The 27,085-nt window shown below is 37.6% G+C and overlaps 2 protein-coding genes across 2 annotated transcripts in view; one reads left to right on the top strand and one right to left on the bottom strand.

The window, feature by feature from the left end:
- Window positions 1-10: 10 nt before the first annotated feature.
- Window positions 11-21,023, top strand: LOC146488607 (nucleolar MIF4G domain-containing protein 1-like). Its single transcript, XM_085118827.1, has 20 exons — window positions 11-206; window positions 2,377-2,480; window positions 4,700-4,819; window positions 5,805-5,952; window positions 6,155-6,249; window positions 6,357-6,823; window positions 7,443-7,513; window positions 8,750-8,878; window positions 10,589-10,716; window positions 10,952-11,045; window positions 11,363-11,406; window positions 12,285-12,340; window positions 13,094-13,224; window positions 13,515-13,577; window positions 14,761-14,927; window positions 15,988-16,083; window positions 16,200-16,268; window positions 17,253-17,384; window positions 17,953-18,047; window positions 20,021-21,023. Exons 1-20 carry the CDS (start codon window positions 74-76, stop codon window positions 20,202-20,204), a joined length of 2,526 nt encoding a protein of 841 aa, XP_084974953.1. The 5' UTR covers window positions 11-73; the 3' UTR covers window positions 20,205-21,023.
- The window catches only part of LOC146488606 (adenylate cyclase type 5-like), a 30,976-nt gene continuing 24,843 nt past the window's right edge, over window positions 20,953-27,085 (bottom strand). Inside the window, 4 exon segments of the mRNA XM_085118848.1 lie at window positions 20,953-24,242; window positions 24,565-24,689; window positions 24,946-25,060; window positions 25,352-25,444. Of these exon segments, the coding sequence (XP_084974974.1) occupies window positions 24,114-24,242; window positions 24,565-24,689; window positions 24,946-25,060; window positions 25,352-25,444 (462 nt within the window). The 3' untranslated portion in view covers window positions 20,953-24,113.

Below are 27,085 nucleotides of genomic sequence, written 5' to 3'. Positions count from 1 at the left end.
TTCTAAACATTGACAGAGAGGAACTCGGCACAAGGACACCAGTCCTCCAACGGCCAAACCGACGAAAATCAAAATGGCGGAACGTCGGCCTCCAAAGAGAAAAGGAGAAAAATCGGATGAATTCTTCCATATTCGAGCCAAAGGACAGTTCCTGAAGGTGCCTAAAGGGCAAGAGTCTGATGATAGGGACTTAACAGCAACAATAGGTATGTTTGGGGACGAAAACGTAGACAAAAACGGTTTTGTTTCGAGGGTATTTTGTTGTTGTTGCTGAACTTAAGCTTGTTAAATGCTTAATTTTTTTCATTTTGAACGATAGTAATCGCTTTAGAATCACATATATCTGTCCTTAGATGTTAGTAATACCATGCGTTACAGCAAAATAATCAAAATTCGACTCAAATGTTACACCATAGTAAATGGTAAATATTTCAACGTCACACGTTTGCCTAGGATCTGACACGTGCGTTGGTTTAATTGAACAGTGCAGGGTTTGAAATTAGCACTTACTTCCTCTCCAATGCGAGTGTGATTCTGTCGGGCGAGTTCAAATCATATATCACCCGCCCGGCTTGGCGAGTATGAGTTGTCCTGAGTCTGGGTTATATTAACAATTTCATCACCCAAAGGTTTCGTGAAATGCACAAATTCAAACACAGTGCGAACCAGTATCTTACAGCAGGGCTTGAACAATCGATGAACCGATGATCGGAAAATCAATCGATCAATCGATGACAATCGATGCCAATTAATCGATTGATATTGATAATCGATGAACAATCGATGCACGGGGTTTTTGTGATTATCGATTTCATCGATTATCAATTTTTATCGATTATCAATGCCAATCGATCAGTTAATTGACATCGATTGTCATCGATTGGTTCTCATTTTTGATGCGTTTTATTTTCAGTCAAGATTTACAAAAAGAATCTGAGTCCAAACTGTGGCCTATAGTTCTCTTGTGACCGGCGGTAACAGTGTTTCGGACAGAGGCTGTACATGTTGTGTTGTTGGCTTTTTCCCACGCAGCTAAGTTTCTTGATATGGTCTCTTTTTTTTCCAGCTTTTACTATACGGCTCACCCATTTAAGCCTGCATGCAGTGAACTTTATTCATTTTTACCCTGTTTACTTTATGCACCTTTGTTGTGATAAAGAAGTAATAAAATGATTACCGAAGCCTAGTCACGTTTATTCTGGTTTATTTTATTACAATTCAGTATAATTACATCACCCACCATTCAGAGCTCACTCGTCTCCAGTCGCATCTGCATACAAACAATCCGGTGAACAAATTGAAATCTGAAACATTTGTGCGTACTGCGAGCGCGTATACGTACATGCTGGAACGTGTGGAATACCAAAAAAATTTTTTAACACCAATCGATGACAATCAATGAGTTGCGACCACTTTTGTGTGATTATCGATTGGTCATCGATTGGCCGATGCCAATCGATGCCAATTAACTAGCAAGGCATCGATTGTCATCGATTGATCGATTGATTTTCCGATCATTGGTTTCATCAATTGTTCAAGCCCTGCTTACAGTTGATTGTTAAACATTTTGTCCATTAAAGACTTTTCTGCTACCATTGCCACTAGTACATGTATAAATGGAAGAATCACTGAGATATTTCTTCTCAAATTGTGGAATTGACATCCAGCTTTGCCTTTGAATTAGTTTTCCATATAATTATGTAGTATCTGAAAACAATTGGGTCTGCAATGTGTCCTTGAGCAAAGCTGTTTTGGGGCTAGTGAAAAACCGATCTAAAGTTACTTGGCCTGAATGGTGAGTGTTCTCAAAATAAGTTTGCAAGCCAGACTTCAGCTGTTCATTTTCCACATTCCCGCCATTAATGATCCTTTTTCACTTTTCATAATGCATTGCAGACCATCATGTTCAGTTATCAGTGGTGAAACTGAAAGTGCAGCTCTTTCCAGCACAGTATAATTAAGTATGGGGCTATTTTTATTTGTACCAAAAATAGCTGAATTATATTCCACTTAGACAAAGTGGACTTATAAACAACAACAACAAAAAAAAAATACATACTAATGGAAATAAGCACAACCGAAAACAAGTAATTTGTCCACTTGATTGAACAGGATGCGGCATGCAGAATTATAACATAAAGATCAGGAATATTGTTTTCGTAGCAGCTAGGAGCCAGCTATTAAAGCTGGCTACCACAGTAAACAACTGGCCAGGAAAATGAGTAAATTTAGTTTATGAGTGGCTACTTTCCTTGTGCAGCCAGCATCTTTAAAGCTTAATAACAGCCCCAAAGGATGACAAAAATAAACATAACTTCCTCATACCTCATATAAAAATAATTATTCATGCATATATTATATTAATCTTGTGTTAAGGAAAAAAGAAGAAAAAAGTGCCAAGCAGGAGAGAGCAAAGAAGACAAGCCAGAGTTCAGAAAAAAGCAAAAAAGGTTGCTTTCTTCTGCAAGAAGAAGGGGCAGGTATATATCCTTGATATACCGTATTCATATCCTCCACATTGAACTGGAAGTAACTTCCACACAAGGCTTACGCAGGGGAGTCTTTACATGCAAATGTTTTTAATATATTCCCCCAAAAGAGCCTCCATTGCAAGCTAGATCCAGTTCAATGCCAAGAATACGAATGTGATCTATTACTTGCATAATGAATTGACTTAAATATTATTTGACCAGTGCTGAAGCAGTGTCTGAAGGAAAGGGAGAAGCCAATTTGTCAGCAGTTGTAACATTCCTTAAGCAGTACTTCAAGAGCAATATGGGCCCAGTTTGAGCTTATGGAAGTTGTGGGTGGTGTACTGTGTGTTAATTCTGGGAAGAGTGGCTCACCCAGGAGAAACTGTGTTGTCCCGTCTGCAAGCCTTAATCAGCCAGCATTCAAAGATATGCCATGATGCTTTGCTAGGAGACTAAATTCTGGCGGCCAGGATTATTGACTCTCTCCTCCGCAGAGGCTCCGCTGAGAAAAGGGAGTGCAGGCGTAAAATTCCGTGGAAGGCGACGGCGGGAGCCTCTGCCAGAAACCACGCCCAATATGGCTGCGATCCGGGGGAGTCATTTTGTAACTAGGGTGGTGTGCGTACTTCTGTCATGAAAATGGCGGGTGTTTGTGAAATTGTCATGTTGCGCGATGTGGGAGATTTACTCACGAAAACTTACCTACATGCTTAGAAATCGGGGAAAGTTTGTTTATCTCATGATGACTGTTTAGAAAACGCTTTTATTTTGCTGTGATGCCTTGAATCATCACTACAAGAATGAAATTCAAGTTACACGAGCGGCGATCGTGTGGAGATAAAAGAGTGCATGCAAAGAAATGACCAAACAAAAACTGTCGATTCGGTCTTAAAAGAGACTAGAGCAAGTGAGCTTAATGTTTTAATTAAAGCGTATTTTTTTTCTATACTCCGAAACGACCAAACTTGATATTTTTATCTTGTAAACAAGTTTAATCAGAAGAAGTTATAATGATCTTTCGCTGATTTAATTAGCATTTAGTTCTCACGGGAAGCTTGTTATGTACTGTGATGAAACAACTGTCTTTAAAATAAGGTTATAAAAGGCCAAAAGGCCTTTTGAGCCCAGAAAAAGCAATTATTTGTTCGTGACTATTGTTGACTTTCACGAAGCAAAATGTACTAAGTCCACTCTCCACGGGTTTCAAGGGGGGCTTTGAATACAAACGATTTTGCTTTTTTGTAGAAATTGTGAAATCTCACCTTAAAATTAACGACTGCAAACTGTAGAGACAAAGTAAATGCTGACTTCCGCCAAGAATGAAACTGTCAAATTTAGAGATGAGCGAGAAATCAATCGATGTACAAGAAAACGACATGCTTCTGGCAGAGGTTCGCCGCCAAGTCAACCCGCTCAGCTTTTGCGCCTGCACTCACTTCGTTCAGCGGATACAAATAACGCCCCATCGAACCTCTGCGGAGGAGAGAGGATTATTGACGTGACTATTGCATGTTGACCGTAGCACCCAAAAAACATGGGAACAATGATTGACAGTCTTTAATGCTAGTATTTCCGTAGACTTTGTGTAGAGCATGTTCTGTGTGTGAGAGTTGTTGTGTTGTGTGAATTGCAGTGAAGTTAAGAGTTGCATAATAAATATCTTGATGTTCCTCGAAAGTTAAACCTCTGTCATTATTTTTTCACAGCAAAATAATTGAAACTATGTACAATAGTCCTACACTACTTACTCTTGGTGTTAACATTACATTGTATTTACCTTGTCTTGACTGCCAGAAATTATTACTTATAATAAATTTATTATAATTTACTGTATCATTCAGTATTGATGTACCCAACTCAAGTGGCTTTTTCAATTGGAAAAGAATTGCCACATGTCATGCCTCAAAACAGTTTAACTCTTTAGGGAAAACGAAACTACCTCCCTAGGGTAACATTATGGCTTGGACTTTGGAAGTGTGTGTACAGTGATCAGCTTGTACACCTTGGAACTTTGGCAAATTTGTGTGCCATCCACTTTTCATCTTGTCCATAGAAAAGCATACAGTTTGTCTTTGAGCCGATGGGAATGCGATTTCCCTTCCACTCCCCATGTTCCCTTTGAATTAGCTGTCACCTCAGGCAACATTTTAAGGTTTGCTTGGAGCTAGTCAGCAGAAACCAAAAGAATAAATAAATAAATACTCTTTTATTTTGAACTTTGCCAGGTTTCCAAAGCCGCTAATGATCCTCCTAAACAGAATGCAAACAACAAGGATTCGTCAAAGAAAATCATGGATAGCAAACTTGCTACAGGAGCAAAAAAGAAAAAGAAGAGAAAATCTAAGGTACAGTATCTTTTAACCAGCTGCCACTATGGTGACATTTTGGTTGTAATAATATCCTTGTTCATTTTGTTTCTGTTTCCTTGATGATGACTCATCTTGGATGTCCAGTTTTTGTTCAGCCAAACTAAAATACCCATGACAGATATGAGAAACCATTTCACTTGATAACCAAACACAAAAGATCACAGCTTCTTCCTTCCATCTCTGTTCCCATAAAAGGGGCCTTGTAGCATCCTTAAATATTTGTTCCAGGCAATGATCTGCTACTTAATCAACTTCCTCGTGTTTGGTAAAGATCCCATAATTAATTACATACTGACACAACAAAAACAACAACTTGGTGTGGCTGAAAATGGGGAAGTGGGTGACGAAGTGCTCTACTAAGAAGTCAGTCCCATGTACTTCTGGAGTATCGCGCTAAGAAAACCTACGGCCCAGCTCAAACAAGAGTTGTTGATTAACTAAAAGTTATTTCCGATGTTCAATAAATTGTGATCTTATGGTAGCTATCGCTATAAGCAAACTTGCGATGTATTCAGTGCATGCACTACTGACTATACCCTGCAGAAAACCATATCGTTTGTTAAACATGACATCAATACTTGTCAAGAGCTGCTGACAAAATGGTTGAGTCATCACTTAGTATTATAACATATCATTGTGTCATGCTATAGTCAAAATATTGGAAATGTGATCACACTCCTCGTCATGCAGGTTGGTACGTTTTATGGTGCTAAACTTTGTTTACCTGGTGGTGGGGTGGGGGCCAGCAGCCAGTTACTACTCCTGTGAGAGGTTCATATCAGAGGATGAAAATGTAGTTAAATCATGTCAAGTTTAATTATTTTATGCTTTATTATATGTTTATTATTCATCCATCTATTCATTTTTTTTTTGTGCGTCCATTCATTTATTCATTGATTTGTCCGTCCATCTATTTATTCCTTTTTCATTTATTTATATTTGCTCAATATTTATTTTACAGGAAGCAACCGAAACACAAGATGACAACAGGAAAAAACTTCTGGAAGACAACAAGAAAGAGGACAAAGAGATTAAGAAACTGGGAAGACTTCTGAGACTAGACAAGAAAAAGAAAATTCCAAATCAATTCAGCACTGAGGGCCTTGACTGTATCTTAAGAAAACAAACAGACACAACGTAAATGTTTTTTACACGTGTAGTAAAATTGTTACATTGAAGCTTTTGTAAACTTGAATTTTTGTGTCTCAAGAATGTATGTTGTTTCACTACACAAAGTTGTAGCTTGCTATCATTTTTCACTTTTTTATTCTTGTTCCTGTGATACATGTACCTTAACAAACTCTTAACAAGATTTGTTGGAGGTTTGCGATCCTCAAATGATGACAAGAAGCAGTGATAGTGAAGAGGAGTCTGAATTAAGACCAAAGATGTTAGTTGATAACAAGGTACCGGTGCATTCTTGATCACATGTCAATACCCTTTACTTTACTCATCTTTCCTAACAACATTAATTCACTTGCATTTTTTCTCACTTTGATTCTTGTTTTTAAAGGCAAATCAGAGAAAAGTAGAGGAGCAAGACATGGATGAACAAAGCTGTAGTGAAGAGGAACATAGTGCTGATGAGAGCGATATTCAAGAGGAAGAGAGAGACTTGATTTATGATGATAAAACTGAGAATGAGGTTCTTGCTTATGATGAGAAAGACAAGGAGTATGATGATGAACATGATGATGATGATGATAACAATGACTATGACAATGATGATAATGGATATAATAACGATGATGATGACTGTGAGGCTGGTGATGTTAATGATGGTGACAATGATGATGATGATGATGATGATGATGATGATGATGATGATGATGATGACAATATTTGCATAAAAGCAGAAAATAATCAAAACCTTAATTTACAGAAGTATGTTCCTCCTCATTTGAGGGAGCAGCAATCATCTGAAGTTCAGCGTGAGCACTTAAACAGAATAAAACGGCAGATGAAAGGTCTACTAAACAGGTATGTACATGTACAGTACATGAAACCATTTACTACTAAGAAAACTTAGCAAACATTTTCTGTCAACTCTTAAAGGGTTTGCACCTGAAAATTAGATGGAAGTCAAGTGTCCTGTAATTATTATTAATCTACAGTTACAATATTATTAATAATAATTATTGTAATTAGTAGATGATTATTATTTATTTATGAACCTACATATGTGGATCCAAAGAAATCTCATCTTTAAAAATTGCAAAAATTTTAACAAAGATAATTTTAACTTCAGGTACATGTACATTAATTATTTAAATAAATTGTTATTATGTTTAATCAGGCAAAAAAAATATTGTTTACATTCTTATGTATTCTTTCATATTCAAAAGGTGTTTTGTGAAGATTTCAGTTGGCTTGTTGGATTCTTCTTTTTATCTAATAGATTGTTTGGACAAATCACTGATTCACAGTGATTGATGGGTAAAAGGTCAAGAGACTGCTTAGGGTGACATCACTCCACACAAGTCGGCTGATACTAATACAACTTCTAATACAGCTGCTATTAATTTATGCTTTTAAACAGAAAGGATATAATTATTATTGTTTTACTAATTGCTATTTTTATTTGTTTGTTGTTTGGCAGGCTTAGTGAAGGAAATATGTCTGTCATCAGCAGTGAAATAGAAAACCTTTTTATTCACAACAGCAGAAATGGTATGTCAGACAAGTAATATATTTCAAACTATCTTTTCAGAGCCTTTGTCCAGTTTATCTGTTACACATGTTACCAGCATGTGGTGCAATAAAACCTTTTAAGGAGTAGCCCATTTATCTTGTCCACCATCTTTTGAGTGAATCATCAGAGTCTGCTGGGAGATACAGTACTGTGAGTCGAACATTAAATTGTTATGAAGTAGCTGCAGTCACCTACATGTAAGTGCCAGGTCGCAGTAGGGGTGCCCCCGGTATATGGTGATGTGCCACTGCTTTCAAGCATTCAAGTCTGTGATAGGGTATAGAGATCAGTGGTCTACAGTAGGGTATAATTTACCAGAAAGCTGATCAAGTATGTCGAATAAGCCTGGGCTTGATAAAAAAAAAATGAACCAGTATGAATAAAACTTTGAGGTCATTATTTAGTCTGTGTGTTTTAGTGTTTATTGGATAGTTATGGTACTGGTAGGTGTTCTGGGTGTCTAGTAGATAGAGTTTCAAAGTATTGCTGAACATGGTCTGGTATACCTGGAGTCCCCGTAGCATCCCAGGTGCTAGCTAAGGGTTTCTCAAAGCTGAACATTTTTTCAAGAAGTAAGTGTTTTGTTATTTTCAGACAGACCTTATTCAATCTTTCTTTTACAAAACATTTCACAAAGCAGTAGTGTAGCAGTGACTGGTGACAAAAGCCCTGACACAATTTCTGAGAATCTATTAAAAACTCTCCCATTTATCAACTAATTTTTGTGAGCATGGTAATTTTGGTATTTCCCCACTATATTCCTGGTTACATTAAGCTTTAGTGGTAGTTTTTTCTTTCTTGAAAAATATACAATATTTTCTTCCCACAAACAAGATTAGAAGTGTAAAGATTAAAGTATTGGCAAGTAGAAGTGTTTATCTCTATCTCTATATTTAAATGTAACAACTTTAACCACAGAGAAGCAATGCACTAATACTTCTTTTGTTTCAGTTGAGGTAAACCTTTTTGAAAATTGATACTCCCCACTGGAGCTCTTTGGCATCTAGTAAACCTAACTGACCTTTCAAAATTCCAATTCAATCAGGAAACAGTGGATGAACAACCACTGTAAATTCCCATTTATTTATTTTTATTTATTAATTTATCATTACATTTTTCTAGCAACCTTTGAATTGTTTCCTAAGAAGGGCCTGGTGTTGCAGACTTGTATTGCTATCTTAGTTACATGGCTGGCATCATTAATTTCTCACCAGATATGAACGAGATTCTAACTGATCTAATCATGGACTTGTGTGTTTCTGTGTCACTGATGCCGGATAAACTTTTAATGGAACATGTCATGTTACTAGCAATTCTTACAAGTCATGTTGGAGTTGAAGTTGGTGAGTCAAACACAACCTTATGAATATCTCAATAATTTAAACAAGAAAAAAGTGAAACACATAAAGAAGGAATCTGACATTACGATAAGTTACACTTTGCCCATAACTTTTTACAGTAAGCAAAGAGTGAGAACCAAACATGGCTCAAAACATTAAGATAGTTTTGTTTTAACTAACTTTTTGGCTTGATTTTTGACTGAAACTGTCTACCGCTGGTCATGTATGACATGGAAATAACAAGAGCTAGGCAAGTTAAGATCAGGAATTGTGTATATTTTGGTTATGAGAATCATGCTTGTCATGTAAGGACAGTTTGCTGTTTTGTTGCTCAAACTCATGAGAAAAAATCCTCATGCATTGAAACTCTTTACCAAAGGTTTTTTCATGTATATACATGTTTAGTATAATTACTTAGGTGATTATAGAGATTCTGTTGATCTGATTGGTCGAGGATTGCGTCATATCCTGCTATAATCACCTCGCGCGAGGTGATTATAGCGGGAGCACTAACTTTCAAAATGGTCGCTTAGCTATTTGTTGACTTTTCTGAAAAAGAAGTAAATAGGATGAAAGAAAATGCAATTCTGAAAGGCACTAAAGATGCAGCTAAGTCCGAGGTAATACTTTTCGAAGGCAAGAGATGAAAATTTTGCTAATTGTAATAAAAAACCCTTGTAAATTGCATGTTGTCGATCTCGTTGACTTAAAATGAAGACAACAAATTAAGTTAAATTCCAGCAAGATTTTCTTTATTAACAGAATGATTTCACAAACAAAACGGGTTTAAGACAGAATTTGAAAGCATGGAAAAAAACAAGATGAATAAATGTCTCTGTAAGTTTTACGTTTCAGTGACGAGAAAAGAAAACAGTTTTTATAATCTGAAAACTAGTTTGTTGTCGGTTCAAGCGGCTCTCGACCACCATCTAAAGTCACTGCCTCACAACAAAATATTTTCATCTGCGACAACCGTGTACTTGTTTAGTGAAGCCAACAAATGACTTAATTCCTACCTGAAGCAGCTTATCTCCGAGGGCAATTTATAAACGTCCGTTAACCGCCAAAGCCATCATGTCAACAAGAAATTGTGTAATAAAATGCTATCGCTAACACTTGTGATCCCGGCTCGAGTTTTACACCAAACAGCCTGGTTCATCTCCATCTATTTTGGTAAACGGGTTGGAGAAACCCAACATTCATTCACAGAAGTCAGAGCTTCGTCTCAATGAAGCGGCAGTTAAAGAATACTGACATTCTGCTCGAGGCCGTGTGCAGTTTATCGATTGTGCATGTGATTTCGATTGAGCATGTGATCGGCAGACTGCGTGTCTCTGTTCATTGACGCGTGACGATTTGAAACAAACAAACAAAATCGACATTTTTCGGACGGTGACTTGTTTTTCTCTGATAATCACCTGAGTAATTATACTAAAACAATTATTCGCCTCAGGCTCAGTAAATATTGGTGGTGAATATTTACTTCGCCTTCGGCGAATAATTGTTAAATGTTGGATGCTCATTTTGTCTTGCCAGATTCCAAATTGTCGTAGAAACTTCTCGAGTTTAAATTAAACAGTGAATTGTAAGATGTAATTCTTCATTCAACATAACTTTGAACACTCAATTAATCTAATTCTGACTAGTAGTGACCCAGGACGTAGTTTGACTGTATTCACCTTATTATTTATAAGTTCCACGTCACCATTTTAGGTGCGTTCTTTGTTGAAAGGCTTGCAAAAGTGTTTGATGATTTGCATGATCATGAAAAAGACAGTTATGGACAAGGAAAAGAGTGTGTGAATGTAGTGGCTTTGTTTGCACACCTTTACAACTTTAAAGTAAGTGACCATCTTTAGTTAGTAGTGTCAATTGAGCCTGATGTCCTGAATCTGTGAAGCCTCTCCCTAAAATCTTGCTTGTTGTCATACAATATAAGAAAACAGTAACTGTTATTAATATTTGATTCTCAAGAGTTCCTTTGTGTTTCAAGCACAACATAATTTTATTGAGAAATTTAAAATATTCCTTTTTTGTGTCAGGAAGAGTTTTTCTTAATTAACTTTTACTCTACAGATTATACACTGTTGTCTTGTTTATGACATCATTCGCCGGCTGGTGGATGCATTTACTGGGCAAGATATTGAACTTCTCTTGTTACTACTAAAAAGTAAGTTTGTAAGATTGTTCTTATGTATTGTATTTATTCTCAACTTCTGGACATTGCTCAGTCATTTGCACAAGCATGAATGGGAGTGAGTATGTGTGTCAGGTGGGACTTTACCCTAGGGAATATAAGTCCATTAAGAAAACTACTTGAATTAAAACAAAATTGAAATGGATGAATTTGATTGCATTAAAGTCAAAGGTTGGAGTGTAGCACTGACAAAGTTTAGCATGTGTTACAAAATAATGGTGTCTCGTGTCTCTGGGTTGTATATAGGCAGCTTATCATTGAAGATATGGATGATTTCTTTTACTGCACAGGTACTGGAGCTGAAATCAGAAGAGATGATCCAGCTTCCTTAAAGGTGCACATCATGTGTTATGTTACTTGGCAAATGAACATGTACCTTTCCATTATAATCATCTTGTTCCCTAGCATCAGAACATTCTATTTTGTACCTGATTGGTAACAAATATTTTTTAACTTAGTATAATGTACAGTATGACTCAGTGATGACACAGCAGTATGCAGGATGTTTGTCCTATGAACATGGCCTTAGCTCCCATGAGTCTCCTGTAGCTCAGTAGTAGAGCATCCGAACTAGTAATCAGAAGATGTTAGATTCAACTCCTGATGGGAGCACTTGGATTTCTTTTTTCCGAGTATGCCTGTGTCACTTTCTAGAATAATACATCATTCTTATTTATTCACTGGGCTTAAAATATTCCATCACATTCATTTAATTACGCATATTTTTAACTTGTTGGCTTCAGACATCCATAATTGGGTGGCTGTGTAACACACTTGCATGAAGGTCTAGTTTAAAAATAGTTTACAATGGAAATCAGTTGAATACTATTTTGAAATGGATTCAACTTACTCCTGCAATTTACAAGTATCTTTTTCAGTTGTATTTGACGTAAATCTATTCAATAATAAGAAAGAAACTCTCATTCATGTCATTTACCTGTTAGCTGCTTAATCTTAGTTGAACTACAACTACAAGAAAAAAATTGGTCACAACTTGTGAACTTCTCAATTACATGTAATGAGCAATTTTGAATATCCTTTTTTTCTTTCTTTTCGCGATCAAATTCTAAATATTCTTGTTTGAACATTTACATTCCTTTGTGGTGCCTTTTGTCGTTGTTTTCAACTGAGTTATTGACAAATCTCAGACCAGTTTGTAAGAGTTTGAACCTTACTGTGTTTATGCTGTGTTTTATCTTGGATCCAATTTAGGAGATTATCCTTCAAATTCAAGCAAAAGCAGCCTCTGCACCCAACCTCACCGGCAAGTAAGGCTCTTACACCAACCAACTGTTGCATCTTATATTAGTCAGCCTGTTTGCGACGGACTTATGCAGGTTTTGGGGATGAAGGTTGTTTCACTTGTGACATCATTAGTTTTGGTGATGTGGGATTGTTTCTTACAATCAACCAGTGAAGGAAGAAAAGAGCTTGGAAGTAAATGAGTGAAATCGAAGAAAGTTTGTTCGAGTTTTGTCCAAAACCCCGAGGATTTTGCCCCTCTCAATCACTTCTTTGTTGAATAAATTTTCACTTTGTTTAAAACTTAATTGCAAAGGTCCACAAACCTACCAAACAGAAAGAAAAAAAGAAAAAAAAAAGTATAAAATAAAGTAAAAAGACGAGTCCGCTAAAATTTACCTTCAATTTCAAAGAGAACTTTTGTTTATGTTTTATATCTTTATATTTTAGGTAATTTGGTTGCAAGTTAACATCACAATGCTCGAAAATGCACTTTATAGTATAAATTTTGCGGGGATTTTTGTTAAAAATTTAGCATGCTAAGGGTCACCTCTGACAGAGGGCTCAAATGTGTTGTCTTTAGATAGAACCTTGCAGTTCAGTAAAATACAATGGCTTAGGAAAGAATCTACATGTACTGTTAAAGCTCGAACAACAAAGGATAAGCTTAAACATTTGTAGCGGCAGAGAGGAATACAAGCTAGTTCAGCTGTATTATCAGTCACCAATCACACAGAGGAACAGGGAGTCGTTTCTTATTTTGTTCACCTTCTTCCCAGCTCCAGAGTTCGCTTCATGTTGGAGATCATTTCCAATCTCCGCAACAACAATCTGAGGAAGATACCAGGCTATGATCCTTCAAGGATAGAACATCTTAGGAAAGTTTTGCGACCAGTCATTAGAGAATCAGGTAAGGTGTTTGAAATGAGCCAGTCCATATTGATCGATAGCTCGCTTCACTGTACACCCGACATATTTGTGGGACCAAAAATTACTGATTGGTCAATCTTTACCTGAAAATAGATTAAAACAACACCGCTCCAAAATACTTTTGAAATCACTGTTTAATCACACAGGATTTCTCTCAGAGTTAAGGCAAGTCAGGGTTGTTGTATTATGGGTTTTATGAAATGTAAACTCCAAATTTGGCGTCGTTGCTGTAACGTTATTTGGTTTTAATCTTGATATAATATGTTTCAGGCCAGGCGGCCAGTACCCAGCTTAAAATATCATTAGAAGACTTGCTTAAAGCAGAGAAAAAAGGTGAGTTTTAACAAAAAACATCACTTGTCTGTAGAAGTGGTTTTTAAAACTCGACCAATTTAAGATTTTTTGTTGTCGTTCGTATCACCATATGAATGAAAACACTAGGTAAACAGTGAGGTGAGACTGTGCAATGCATTTTTTGTATTTACGATGTATTTGAAACATACGCACTAACAACTTATTTGGTAAACATTCCAAAGCAGAATCGTGCTAGTTATTCAAGCGTGTTTCCTTCACACGTGTCAGGTTTAGCCTTGCCCAGCAGATTCCTGTTATAAACTGCTGTAAGTTTCACGACTCAGTACCTTATCATAGTTTCTCATCATTTGAGAAACATTTCATGCAGCCCACAGAGTCACTCTTTTAAGTTACGTTTGGTTCATGATATTACATTCAGCATATCTTTTAGGGATTTTCGTTTCTTATTGTCCTAAGTGTTAGTTGTTGTATTTTTGTAAATTGTAGTAACCTACTTACAGTTTTGGGAAGTCTTTTTTATCTTTTGAGTTTTAGTTTATATTATGAGGGCCACAGGTTCTGCTATCTAATGCTACCCTCATTATTCAAAGTTTGATTGACTCGATTAATTGTTTGATTCGATTGCTTGATTGATTGATTGGTTGATTGATTGATTGATTGATTGATTGATTGATTGATTGATTGATTGATTGATTGATTGACACCTGTACAACCTTGCATTTGTAGTTATTGCTCAGATATTGCTTACTTGCTTACTTTCGTAGTTACTTGCTTACTCCTCTTCGTCCTGAAAGGGACATAAGTTAATGATGTGTTTATGCCACTTAACCCTACTTTGAGCGAGGCGTTGTGCTTCATAGCTCAGTCATCACAGCCTCAACAGTTCTACACCAAGTTGTTTTCAGTCTTCCTTGTTTCCGTTTTCCAGGTGGTGTCTATCCAAGCGCTACTTTTGGGATGCATGACTGATTACTTAGATCTAAATGCTATAAGCGTATTTCATTAAATAGCTAGTGAGGAAACATTTGGTGCAGTAAGATGGCAATATTACTAAAAGAGAAGGAAGGTCGGGTTCGAGGAAAGACAACAGAATTTTCAAAGCTCAAATATAACCAGATAGACTTTATGACGCAAAATAGAAAGGCGCAGAGTAATCTTCAGAGGAGCTACTTAAAGAAAGAGTGTTTGCTATCATTTGTAGGACGCTGGTGGATTACAGGCTCATCATCATTATCAAGATGTGAAAGCGAGTCTCAAGCGGCAGGTTCTGTTCAAAGGGACAACTCCAAGCTGTTAGAATTGGCGCGCAAACAACGCATGAACACTGATGTCAGAAAGAATGTATTTCTTGTTATAATGACCAGCGAGGTAAGCAAACTCAATTGGCACTTCTATGTCACATGTAAAAAGCTAGTTTTGTTATTCCACTGCTACGTCATTTTACCACAGCGTATCGCAGTGCAGGATCCAGTTTGACTGGTTTACTGCGAAGCCTTGTAACCAAATCACCGCTCAAATGTATTGGAATAATAAATACACTATTCTGCCCCTTGCACTACGGTTTTACAGCCTAGCCTGAAGGAGAGTAGGTGGGGGGGGGGGGGGGGAAAGGGATTCTTCCCAATCCCTCTCGTTTTCGTTCCTTTCGCTCGCTCCTCCGCGTCTCCCGTGGTACACCGAGAGCCTGGAACAGGTTAATACTCGCAGATATTTGTTGGGCATTTTTCTTCGTCACTGGGGGGCTAGGAAAGATACTACACAAGTAGTAAAGTATTCCCTTGTCCGTTATGACGTTGAATTTAAACGCCACTAGAATTATAACGTTACATAGTGTACTTACGGCTGCAGTAACATTACTTATTTGTTGACTTTATTAATGCATCAGTCATCGGCTGTAGGTTATAGACCTTTTTGTGAGAGCTTATAGCGAGATTTGATTGATAATTTGTCTATAAAGGAGGAGGAAATTAGGGAGGTTTGTTTTCCTGTGCCTTACCTTAAGGAGAAAATAGGGGGCTTTGTAAAACAAGAAGCCATGTTACATATCATGTTGTAGTTGTTGTAAATGAAGGGGAAACAGACCACTGTACATGACGTTTCCTGGTCATCCTGGGCTCATCTTGTGCCACAATTGTTGTGGAGAGCTCGACGATGGCGGATTCTGTCAGCTGAGTTGCTGTCATGGAAATCCATCCAATGACATCCAATGATCCAATGTCATATACGTGAGCTGTGGAACTGCAGTTTTTCTGTGATGACTCTCTAGGAGGGGCAATTTCTCAACTTTGATTGTGCTATGCTCCCTTCCAAGGGGAGGAAATTAGCACTTTCGAGAGGGAACTTTACACTAAAGTCCCCTCCCTTCCCCGGGGTCCCCCTGAAGGGACGGCCGATGATAGTTGCATAATCTATTGCTTGGTATTTGCAGGATTATGTTGATGCATTTGAAAAGCTGCTGAGATTGAATTTAAGAGATGTTCAAACCCGAGAAGTAATTCATGTGCTTATAGACTGCTGTCTGCAGGTACACTGAACAAGTTCATTGTTTGCTTACTCGTTTCTGATGGTTGTTAGTTCCATGTGATATGTAGTAGTATTTCACATATGCTGTTATATCTTATTTATGTTTATTTGTTTTAGGAGAAGACATACAATCCTTATTACGCTTATCTTGGCCAGAAGTTTTGTGAATACAGTCGGAGTTATCAGGTAAATTTTGACTGGTTCTTCTAATTTATAGAGAAATAAAATTTGATAGGTCTTCACGTAGTTTTTGGATCGTTCCAAACATTCTGTAGTTTCTTAGGGCTAAGTGATTCTCAAACGAAACTAAAGCGTTTCTCCAGTATATCAGTATTTTAAAACGTTTCTTCTAAAACTTAAAGCAAAATAAATTAGTTATTTTATTTGTCAGTTTGCGGACAGACTTTAGAGTTGTAAATTAAATATATATTGGATTGAATGTGTTAGACTTTCTTGTGTTATCTTTTTTTCCTTACCCCTGAAGTTACTGTTTGTTATGCTGAACAGGTGCAGTGTGTGTGCCGCAACAACCTGTCTGAAAATTCAATTCTGAAAATACAAACTTGCTCGTTTCATGACTTCTTCACTTGAAAGTTTTTTTTCTTTCAGTTTCAACCCGACTTATCCATCATAATAGCCATTTTCAAAAATCATCCAGGCGATTATTTTGGTATCCTCCGATCGTCTCCAAATTTGAACGTTAGCATTAAACAATCTTATTTTCAACTTCACCAAGGAACAACACGGCACTCCGAAAACAGCAGCGTCTTGCCACCTCTTTCTCCAGTTTAGCGATCTTTTTCGATCGATTTATTTAACAGAATCAACACAGTAATTAAATAACAAATTAGTATCCCACTTGGCTGCCTACCATTTCGGTTTGCACCTGCGAAATCATTGTTCAATCAGTTAAACGTAATTCGTTTTCTGTAGCCTGGCTTGAAGAAGCTCGTTTTTTGCGGTTTGAAATTGCGCCTGCTCGTCACGGATGGCGTGGGCTGCTGTGGACCAAATTCAGTCATTCGCGTGCGGCGTAAAAGGGTTTACAACAATCTCACTTGTATCATCAATGCATTTGGTACTAAGCATCACAATTCTCTTACCCTTTATAGACAAAAACCAGCGACTTGAACGTATTCAGATGATGCATTTGCAACTTGTTTATTTTAGGTGACTTTTCAGTATTCATTCTGGGACAAGTTCAAAGTTGTTAATGACTTGGCTACACACAGTGTCGATAATCTATCACACCTAATCTCTCACCTGATCGCCTCCAGAGCTTTATCTCTAGCCATTCTTAAGGTAAGCCATTCTTGGTTAAAACATAATTACAATTTAATTTGAACTTGCAGAGATTCTTCCAAAAGTCCCTGCAAACATTCCTACTGTGTTTGCACCTTGTTAGCGACAACTTCCACTCAATACACAAAGACGGGTGGACACTTTTCCTGGACATCCTAACCAACAAACAGACAGCCTATGAAATTGTTATTGGACAAATCCGGACAACAACAAATTGCGGAAAATAGATTATGAAAAACTACATTAGATTTTGTGATCGATTGTCTTTATCCATGATGCTACAATTGTAAAGACGACACAGGAGCAACTAGTCTGCTCGTGTCTCGACGAACTGACAATCATTTCTCGGTAGAAAACTGACGGAAAGAACCACTCTTCAATGACTAGCGTCTGACAAAGAGCTGAATTTTCAGTATTATTGCCACCGTTGTTGAGCTTTACACGTAGCCTCGCTTTCGTAATGAGGTTCAAGGCAACTCCGAAATGGCCTATTGTTTAGTAGTTTTTGTTGTCGTTCTTGTTGTCATTTTTGTTTTTATTGAAAACTATGGTGATTTTGTATTTGTAGGTTGTAAACTTTGTGGAGCTCGACAAGCCCTCTATTCGGCTGTTTACCCAACTACTTCATCATCTTCTACTGAAATATTCAATAGATGTAACAAGGTGAGTTTTTCTGAAGCAAGTATCAAGCACGGCTAATAAATGTCTGGTGCAATTGTGTTCATTTGCATGGTAAAACCGAAATACAGTCGAAGCTGTTGTTAGACCCCCCCCCCCCCCCCCCCCCTCGGCAATTCGAAAAAGTGCTTTTAACTAGGGCTAGTAACTGACTACAAGACAGTGACGAGTATGGGCTCTTGTAGCGACCACGCGCTAAAACAAGAGAGGCTGGTCAGTAACGAAAGCTTTTAGCACAAAGCTTTGGATTAGTACTGAACCTCCGCCTAACGTCCACTTGCAGTACTCTACAACGGCAAGCACTGCAAACAGTTACACAGAACATCTTTGGACTCGACAGTTTCCGTTGTTGTAGCATAAATTTTCATGCAGAACATCGAGGAACAAGCCCTAGCAACCTACAAACGGACACTACCGCTCTGGTTACGATACGTAGACGACACCTTTACAGCAGTACACAAAGACGAAATCGACGATTTTCACGCACGAACACCTTAACGGAAAGAGCGCTGACACACAGTTTACTAAGGAGATCGAAGAAAATGGTAAAATACCTTTTCTAGACTGCTTAGTTATCCATGACAACAACAACAACGTACTACGGTTTACAGAAAACCAACACCTACTGACAGACTATTGGACCAGTCATCCTACAACCCTCCTTCGCACAAAGCAACGACTATACAGACCTTGACAAGACGAGCACAACTAACAGTCTCAAAGACGAAAACAACTACTTAGACAACGTTTTCAACAAGAACAACTATAACAAGGACTTTGTTAGACGTAACACTTACAAGAACACTGAACCTAACGTCACAAACAACGACGCGACTCCCGTAACTACTATAACTATACCTTACGTAAGGGGCGCTTCTGAGACTATCGCACGGATTCTACAACCCTACAACATCCGTGTAGCTCACAAACCTATAACCACTTTACGACAACTACTGACGAAAGTAAAGGACAAAGACGAACCGAACCGCAGACAGGGAGCAGTTTACAAGATCAAATGCTGCGACTGCCAGGCTTCTATGGAAAGCTGGTTTACCAACTCAGAAGAAACCCCAGTCAACCGTTTCCTTAAACTACTTGCACCATACAAACGACTTGTTGATAACATCAACAAAACAGACAAACAATAGACCCACGGACTTTTGACTAACAAAAAACGGATCGAAACGCACCAATCACTTTTTACAGTCTTCACAGCCAATAACATCACGGCTTACTGATAAACGACCAATAACATCTCGACTTCGTTGACCAATCAGGTTAACAACCAGAGACATTTATACCATAGTCTAAGGCTTTGAAAATTGTTGGATTGTTTCAAACAGTGGAATTATTTTTCCCATAAGATACCTCCACTGTTACAACAAATCGTTATATTGTTGGAATTGGTGTCTAAATTTCAAATCTTACTTTTAAAAGTGGAGATGCATTGGATTTTATTGTGGCCGCCATGTTGGATTCCGTGACGTCTTACCACCCCTTACCGTCCCCCACCCAGCTCCTTATCGCAAGTTGTTTATACTTTTATTAAAACGTTGACTTATACCAAGCAGAAACTTTGAGTGGTTGCTTAGGAGAGCTTAGAAACAAAGGAAAAGTCCAGTTGGTGATTCCCAAAAGTTTTCAATTACAGAGCTTTCAATTACAGCGTTTGTATCGCAATTCAAACGGGCTTTCCTAATGATGGTCGGAAACACTTCTAACTAGAGCTGGTCAGCTACTTACTAGAGTAGCCACAAGGACAACTTTGTAAATTGTACTTTTATCTTGCTGTGTCTTGCCTGACGCCTTTCATTAACGCTAAACATTATGTCTATAATTGGGCCACAAAAAGCCAGTAACTTCAATATATCTTTGTTATTGTTTCTTTTATTTTTATTTGGTTGCTTGTTTGTCTCGTTACTTTTTTTCCTTTGACTCTTTTTTTTTTTTTTTTTCAGAAACGTGTTTGAAAGAATTTCTGCTATGCCAGACCTCGCTTCTCTCCGTCAAAGCCTGCGAATTTTTATAAAACATTTTGTTGGAAAAGCAAAGATTTCCAAGACTTATAAAGGCACTGATTTGGAAGGAAGACTGAAACTTGTGGATGGTATTCTTGGAGCTTCAGATGCAATTAAACTATAGCTTAATGTTCCGAGAAAACAGAAATGTTTCTGTCCTGATTTCCTCTTCCGTGAGGAACATGTGCACAGCTTCTGTTCCGGGAAAAAAACTTGGATTCTTCCGTAACATGAGAATCTCCCACTATAAAAGGACCGCAGGTTTGCACTGCAGAGAATTACTGCATCACGTACTTTGCCTGTAATTTTATAGTTAAAACTACTCTGTGTATCGTTGGGCCCTGGCAAACTAAGGACGGTGCCTGCTACTACGAGAGTATTTTTGAGCAGTTTATGACTATGCGGGAAAGGCAGATCTTAGCAAGGGCTATTCGAATCCTAAAAGAAAATTGGAGGTAGCCACGCATTTTTCAGAGATAATTAAACAGTAATTCTAAAAAGTCGCGTTCAAATGCAAAATAATGTATGGAATATGCCTGGTTACCTTTAATTTTCATTTTGGATTCCAATATATACCCCCTGCCAAGATCTGCTTTTCTTTTCCAGTGTAGTTATAGAGCGCGTAAAAAACTCTTTGTTTTAGCAGGAAACGCGACTTTCTCGGACCATCCCGAGGTTCCCAGAACATTTGCGAAAGGAAGCACCGTCCTTAAACTATGGATTGAAATCGCACAATCCTGCCGTCATTAATTTACCTCTCCCCCAACCTTGAACTACGAGGTTTCTTCCCTGGCACGTTTTTTTTTTACCAGCCCTCGCTAAAAACAGTAACTTTATAAAACTTCAATATTCCTAAAGAGCAACACAAGAAATTGAGTTTTAATCTTTTATTTGAACATGTCAAAATGAGCTTGAAGGAATATATCAAGATCAGTTTAACATACACATTTTTGATGCGCATCAATCTCGTGCATTACATGGTTTTGCCATTCTGTTCCAGCCCCCAGGTCTTCAATGAAAAAAGCTTGTTCGTTTCACACATATTTACAAGGCAGTATTCTTTTGTCAATATATTAATACTCAATCAATTTCTACATTTACATAATAGAATTGGTTATTTCTTCAATTACTCAATTTTCAACGCAGTCGAAAGCTGCCTTAAAATCACAGAAAACTAGGGTTGCGTTACTATAAAATCACTCTACCTGAATGCGAATTATATTTCAAATTTCGAAATCGCCACATTACCGTAATTCCGAACAGAAAGAACATTATTTTGAGCTAGGTTTTCCTCGCCCTCACAACAACCGTGGAAATGCTCTTATGAAACAGAAAAAAATTTTCTTGGTTAATTTTACCATGGACAACGAGTAGAAAAAAGTTACTCACTTCCGAAATTTTCCAAAACCGTCTGTTGTGATGTTTCTATGTTCTAATAGTCAGCAGCTTGTTACAACCCACCGAAAATTTCCACGCACTTTCTTTGGACAAAATACAGTAGGTGGTACAAAGACGGAGAACGAATATCAGCCTATTATTCAACACACTGTCATGGCGTGCTGAATATTTGTCGTCGGTACACAGATATTCTGCGATGTAAGTAATTTCGTTTGTCGGGGAGAAGAATGTAACAAATAGAGACTTGTGTCAATATGTTGAATAGGAAAACAATTATCCTACTCAATCTTGTGGAATGTCGCCTGATTTTAGCCTAAGCCGTATCAGGCGTTATTCCGCGCGATTTCGCTGGATAATTGTTTAATATACAGTGTCCGCATGGTTTCAATTCAACCGCATGATTCTTTCGACGAGAAGTAAGGTAAGCCGCGTATTCAGCTTCATTTATAATTAAGCCGATAAAGTGCGTTACAAAATTAATCGGAGAGTTGTACATAAATCCCCTTCTGGGTTACTGGTATATCTGGCTGAAGCAGTTCCAATCTTCTGAGCAGCGAACTGCTCATTTTTCGGTCAGTCTTTCGACCTGAAGGATTTTGTTTACTGTTCACTCGACATCTCTCTTTATTGTTAACAACTGAAGAGTAAGTATTGAGTATTGAGTACATACCAAACCAGTGGATAATGCGTTTCGCTCGCTCTGATTGGATACTCAAACTCCGGACAGTATTTGCTGTTCACCTCCCGCATTAATCTCGTACCCAGATCTCACTCTGCAGTTTTGGAAATGTGAAGATCTGGGTACGAGATTACTCCCGCATTACCCTGGATTTCGCGCGCGAGTTCTGTCGACAATTTGTCAGGCTGAGAAGTCACTGGTTTTCCAGCGAAAGCTGCCATGTTTACTATTATTATTATTATTATTATTATTATTATTATTATTATTATTATTATTATTATTATTATTATTATTATTAATACTATTACTATTATTATTGGGGGCTAGCTATATACTACTTTGTTGTATACTAAAACAATTATTCACCTCCAGTGTAAGTGAATAAGTGTAAATAATACGGCTTCTGAAGTGTGTATCAAATCGCCTACTTCAGCTTAAATAATGAGCTACAAAATTGTTACTAGAAATGGAAAGAGCGTGATGATACAAGAGAAATTTCAACCATGAGCTTAGCACCAAAGTGAAGAAGAAGCTCTTCTTCATACTTCATCCTAATTAGCATAAAGTCATAAAGTCACAAATGACATCTCCCACGAAAGTTTCCAACAAACACATCGAACACGACCTGAAAGTTGTTAATTTCATGTCACTTCTGAAACTTCAGAGAGAAGCCGGTCAAAAAACTTATATTTTAACTAACATGTTTCGCGTCTGAAATAGGCCATTTCCGAGTTGCTGTGAACCTCACTATGAAAGCGAGGCTAAGTGCAAAACTTTTCATATGAAAATTAGTTTTGTTTGAATATGAATGAAAACCAATTTTCATGACAAAAACTTTGCACTTAGCCTCGCTCTCATAATGAGGTTCAAAGCAACTCAGAAATGGTCTATTGTTTACTGGCTGTCGATGTTGTCTTTGTTTAAGAAAACAAAAGGTACAGTAATCGTAAGCTCATCATAAATAACAAACAAGTTGATCTGAAAAAAGTCTTCAAACGCCGCCCTGCTAACTAGTTCCAAGAGTATGGACAATATTTTGCAAATCAACTTAAAACTTCCAATATACGCAAGCAATGCATAGCTTAAAACTTACGTGTCGATCGATTGTTTCTCCTATGTACGCGTACGATTTGGGTTAGAACAAGTTCAAACCCACAGTTACAAATAAGAGACGAGCTGAAGTTGGACTTATCTTTTCCTTATGGTAATACGTATTTGGGAGTCAGAGACTAATTTGATATATTAAAACTTTAATTTTTTGAAATCGGTAGATGCCGCTACTCAAATCTGCAATCACAAAATTCTTTGGAAAGATATGTTCAAAAACAGCATCTGATTGAACTCTGCAAAAAATAAATTAAGTACCAAACTAAAATATTTAAACTGTACATAAAAGGACAAGAAACGTGTTGAGTTGACATGAAGTAAAGCTTAAAAGAAGTGACTAACTAATAAAATGACTAATTTATCTATATTATAAATTTATCTACAGAGGCTCCTACACGCTGCGATGAATTAACTATCACTTTAGTCTCATCCAGCACATTCAACGTATTAAAAACGTCAAGATCCTTTCACACATATAAATGGTCTCTTTACATTGTTCAGTTTGCAACGTGACTTAAATAGTAAAAATTTACAATATGAAACAACAACTACATGCTGAGCAGCCAGAGGACACCACCGAGCATTACTGGAGTGGAGCTGGCAACAAGTTCTCATGTGCTATGGTCCCCTACATATTTTTGAACATTGTCTCCTACGCCAACACCAAACTAAATGGTTTAATAGTTATTTACATTATCCTTACAAATATCACCGAACAAATGTCAACCAAACTCATTTTCATTTTGTGGTGGCACGAAGAAATGCTCGATGACGTTACAGTTAGCTCGCAGGAAAACCAGAGATGATAGCAGCTGGTAGTAGCATGGTACTTTACTGGTACTTTACAGTTCACTGGTCTCCTTCTTTACCAATCATCCAATAAGTGACCATTTTGCCTTTACCTTTCACAGCCACTAAACCTCGGCATTCAAAAGTGTAACCTCGAGTGGAAAGAATGTTGTAAACACTTTGCGTGACCTGCATAAATCAAATAAGAAGAATCAAAAAGTTTTCAGGAGCTTCTTGTCATGATCTGTTACCGTTTATCCCTCAACAGATACGTTTATTTCTGAGTATGTTTCTAAATCACCTATTCGCTGACCATTCATTATTTTCAGTTTTTCGTCAAGTGAATCACAACCAATTTACTCCGTAAATTGTAGGTTTACAACCATAAGCCAGTGTAGATAACGAAAATTCTTGCTCACTTGTATCCCCATTTGCGCGTTCATTGACATAATATTCTTGAGAATAGAAATGTTTCTAAGGGATGAAAACCATCGAAAACAAAAGTACCGACCTGAATCTGGTTTGGCTTTCCAGTGCTGTACATACGGCTGGCTACATTCACTGTGTCTCCCCAGATATCATACTGAGGTTTATGAGCACCAATCACTCCCGCAACAACTGGGCCAAAGTTTAAACCTGAAATCAAATGAGACAATCAAAAAAATCTTTAAAGTTAGAAACGTAAATTACAAAAAAAAAATGGATTGATAAAAAAAAATCAACGGTTATTAATTCGGAGACTTAAGACAACACTAACTATTAAGCTTAAGGAAAAATATTGCCATATTTCATTACGTGTTCATCCTAACACACGGCTCTCAAACTAGTTTTATGGCTAAACACGGGTTGGAATGACAAGAAAGTACTTTCAAGGCTTACATGAAGCACTTACCGACTTTCATTTTGAAGTCATTAAACGAGTGTAAATTGATGTCTGCCAGTTTATTTTTCATAGCCATAGCAAAGTCCGCCATTGTTACTATGTGACTAAGTGTTGCCAGCTTCTCCTAAAAAAATTAAAAATACAGTTGAGAAAGTGTTTTGGATTCCTGCTTTTTGTACAGAATCAAAGTCAGATAACACGTTTCAACACATTACATGATATTCAGATATGTTTGCCACGTACTCTCCATAGCTAAACTTCGCTGTTGCTCACTAAGCCATGTTTGAAGGTACTAACTGGTGGTTTTCACGCACAAGTTTCCAATAGTTTTACCGAACACTAATCAGATAGTTTGCATTAAAGCAAAGATATGCTAAACAAAACACACCCTAAGCTCAGTTTTTCAGTTACTAACCTGTGATTCCGGTTTAATCCCAGAAGCGGCCATGTACGTTTCACCAATGGTTTTAATCTTTTCTATACACTGAAAACGTGGCTCTGAAAGAAGCTGAAATTAAACGCAGGCATCCAACATTTTAGATGTGTTAGAAAAACGAACCATTTCCACTTTATACAAGTAAGACATCTCACCCAACCCACCCTGGTTACTGTTAGCCAGTGACAGTGCTTTTTCAAACCAGTAATGTTAAACAGCAGCTTGTAGATGCCTCAGGCAGAGGTGGACAGATGAAGAGGAAGCACACGTGTCTGACATACTAGTTAGTATACACAAGAGCAACTTTTCATGCAATGAAAGCTAACATAACAAGAACAGTTGCTTGCCTGAGACATGCAACACTGGTAAAAAATGGTATTTCTGACGTTTGAGTCAGCGAATTAGGCAGAAATAAATATTTTGTCGGCACGAGATACGACAAGGCCTGGGGCTTAGGCCCTGGCATCATGGGTAATGAATCAGTGGTAAAAAAAGAGTGAGTATAGCACGTGATATCCATCTAGGCCTCGGAACCAACCGTTTACCTTTAGCTGATGCCAAATTTATTTTAGTTTGAATATTTATTTTGTTTGAACTGCATGTGAAGCCTCGTAGGATGGGCTGCTAATTGCTTAGAGTTTGGGTCATGGTTCCTACCCACATTTCCCGTCATATTTTTTTTCCGCAAAGGGTTTTTTTTCGGCAGGTTTTTTCTGGCCTCTGTCTACCATAGTACCGTAAAGTTCCGATAGTAGCGACCCTCGTTACTTTCGGAATTAGCAGCGTTTGGGGCTCGTTACTTTCGGGGGGTCGCTATTTTCGGGGAACAAAAACTATAAAACAAGCTAGCGCTAGCTCTTTTCTCCGAAATGAAAAATTATATTATTCGCGCAAAGCTCAAACAACAGACAGAATTAAGACCACTACCTATTTCTGGTAGCAGGGACAGTGAAATAAACATCGATGGTCTACCGGACTAGCGCATGAATGAATCAGCCGATGTAAAATCGAATTCTTCTCTGACTCAGGGGAGTAAAGATAAACTCAGTGCTTTTAGTCCATGACACACCAATAGGTTTTATACTGCAGTATATATAGAGTTTTCAGATTTAATTTGAAGAAACGTTCCTGTTGCTAATTATTCCGAAATTCTACCAGTTTAGTTTTCACTTTACGCCATCAGTGATGTCAAGGACGAATGATGGCTTAATGCTTTCCATTGTTGTAAAGTGCCTTATCGTGGTCATATTTGTCCATGCAAGAAGATATTAGTATTGCACATTAATAATTTGACTATGGATTGGAAAACAATAGAGGCATTCGGTATCTATATAAAGTAATTAAAAAGAAAACTTGCATGGTCTCGCTTACTTTTTGGGGACTCGCTACTTTCGGGGGGGGGGGGGGGGTCGTTACTTTCGGGGGCTCGCTATTTTCGGGATTTATTAATAGCCACAAAGTTTGAACGTTACTTTCGGGGGGTCGTTACTTTCGAAGGGTCGTTACTATCGGAACTTTACGGTAGTGTCTTTGTGAGCGGTTGCCCAGCTCGGTTAATCCCGACTTGTTGAAGCTTTAGATTACAGTGTTGTATATCTTTTATTTAATGTGTAAGGTATTGATTGTACATCAGCATTGTATAAGGTATATGAGTGTATGTACACTTGTATGTATGCCTCGGGTTGGTGCTCGGCAGGCGTCCCAAAATAAACT

The sequence above is a fragment of the Pavona decussata genome, unplaced genomic scaffold, assembly GCF_977016875.1.
Source record: "Pavona decussata unplaced genomic scaffold, jaPavDecu1.1 SCAFFOLD_9, whole genome shotgun sequence".
Taxonomy (NCBI): domain Eukaryota; kingdom Metazoa; phylum Cnidaria; class Anthozoa; order Scleractinia; family Agariciidae; genus Pavona; species Pavona decussata.
The sequence above is the reverse complement of the archived record's forward strand: the minus strand, read 5'-3'. Positions and strand labels throughout refer to the sequence as shown.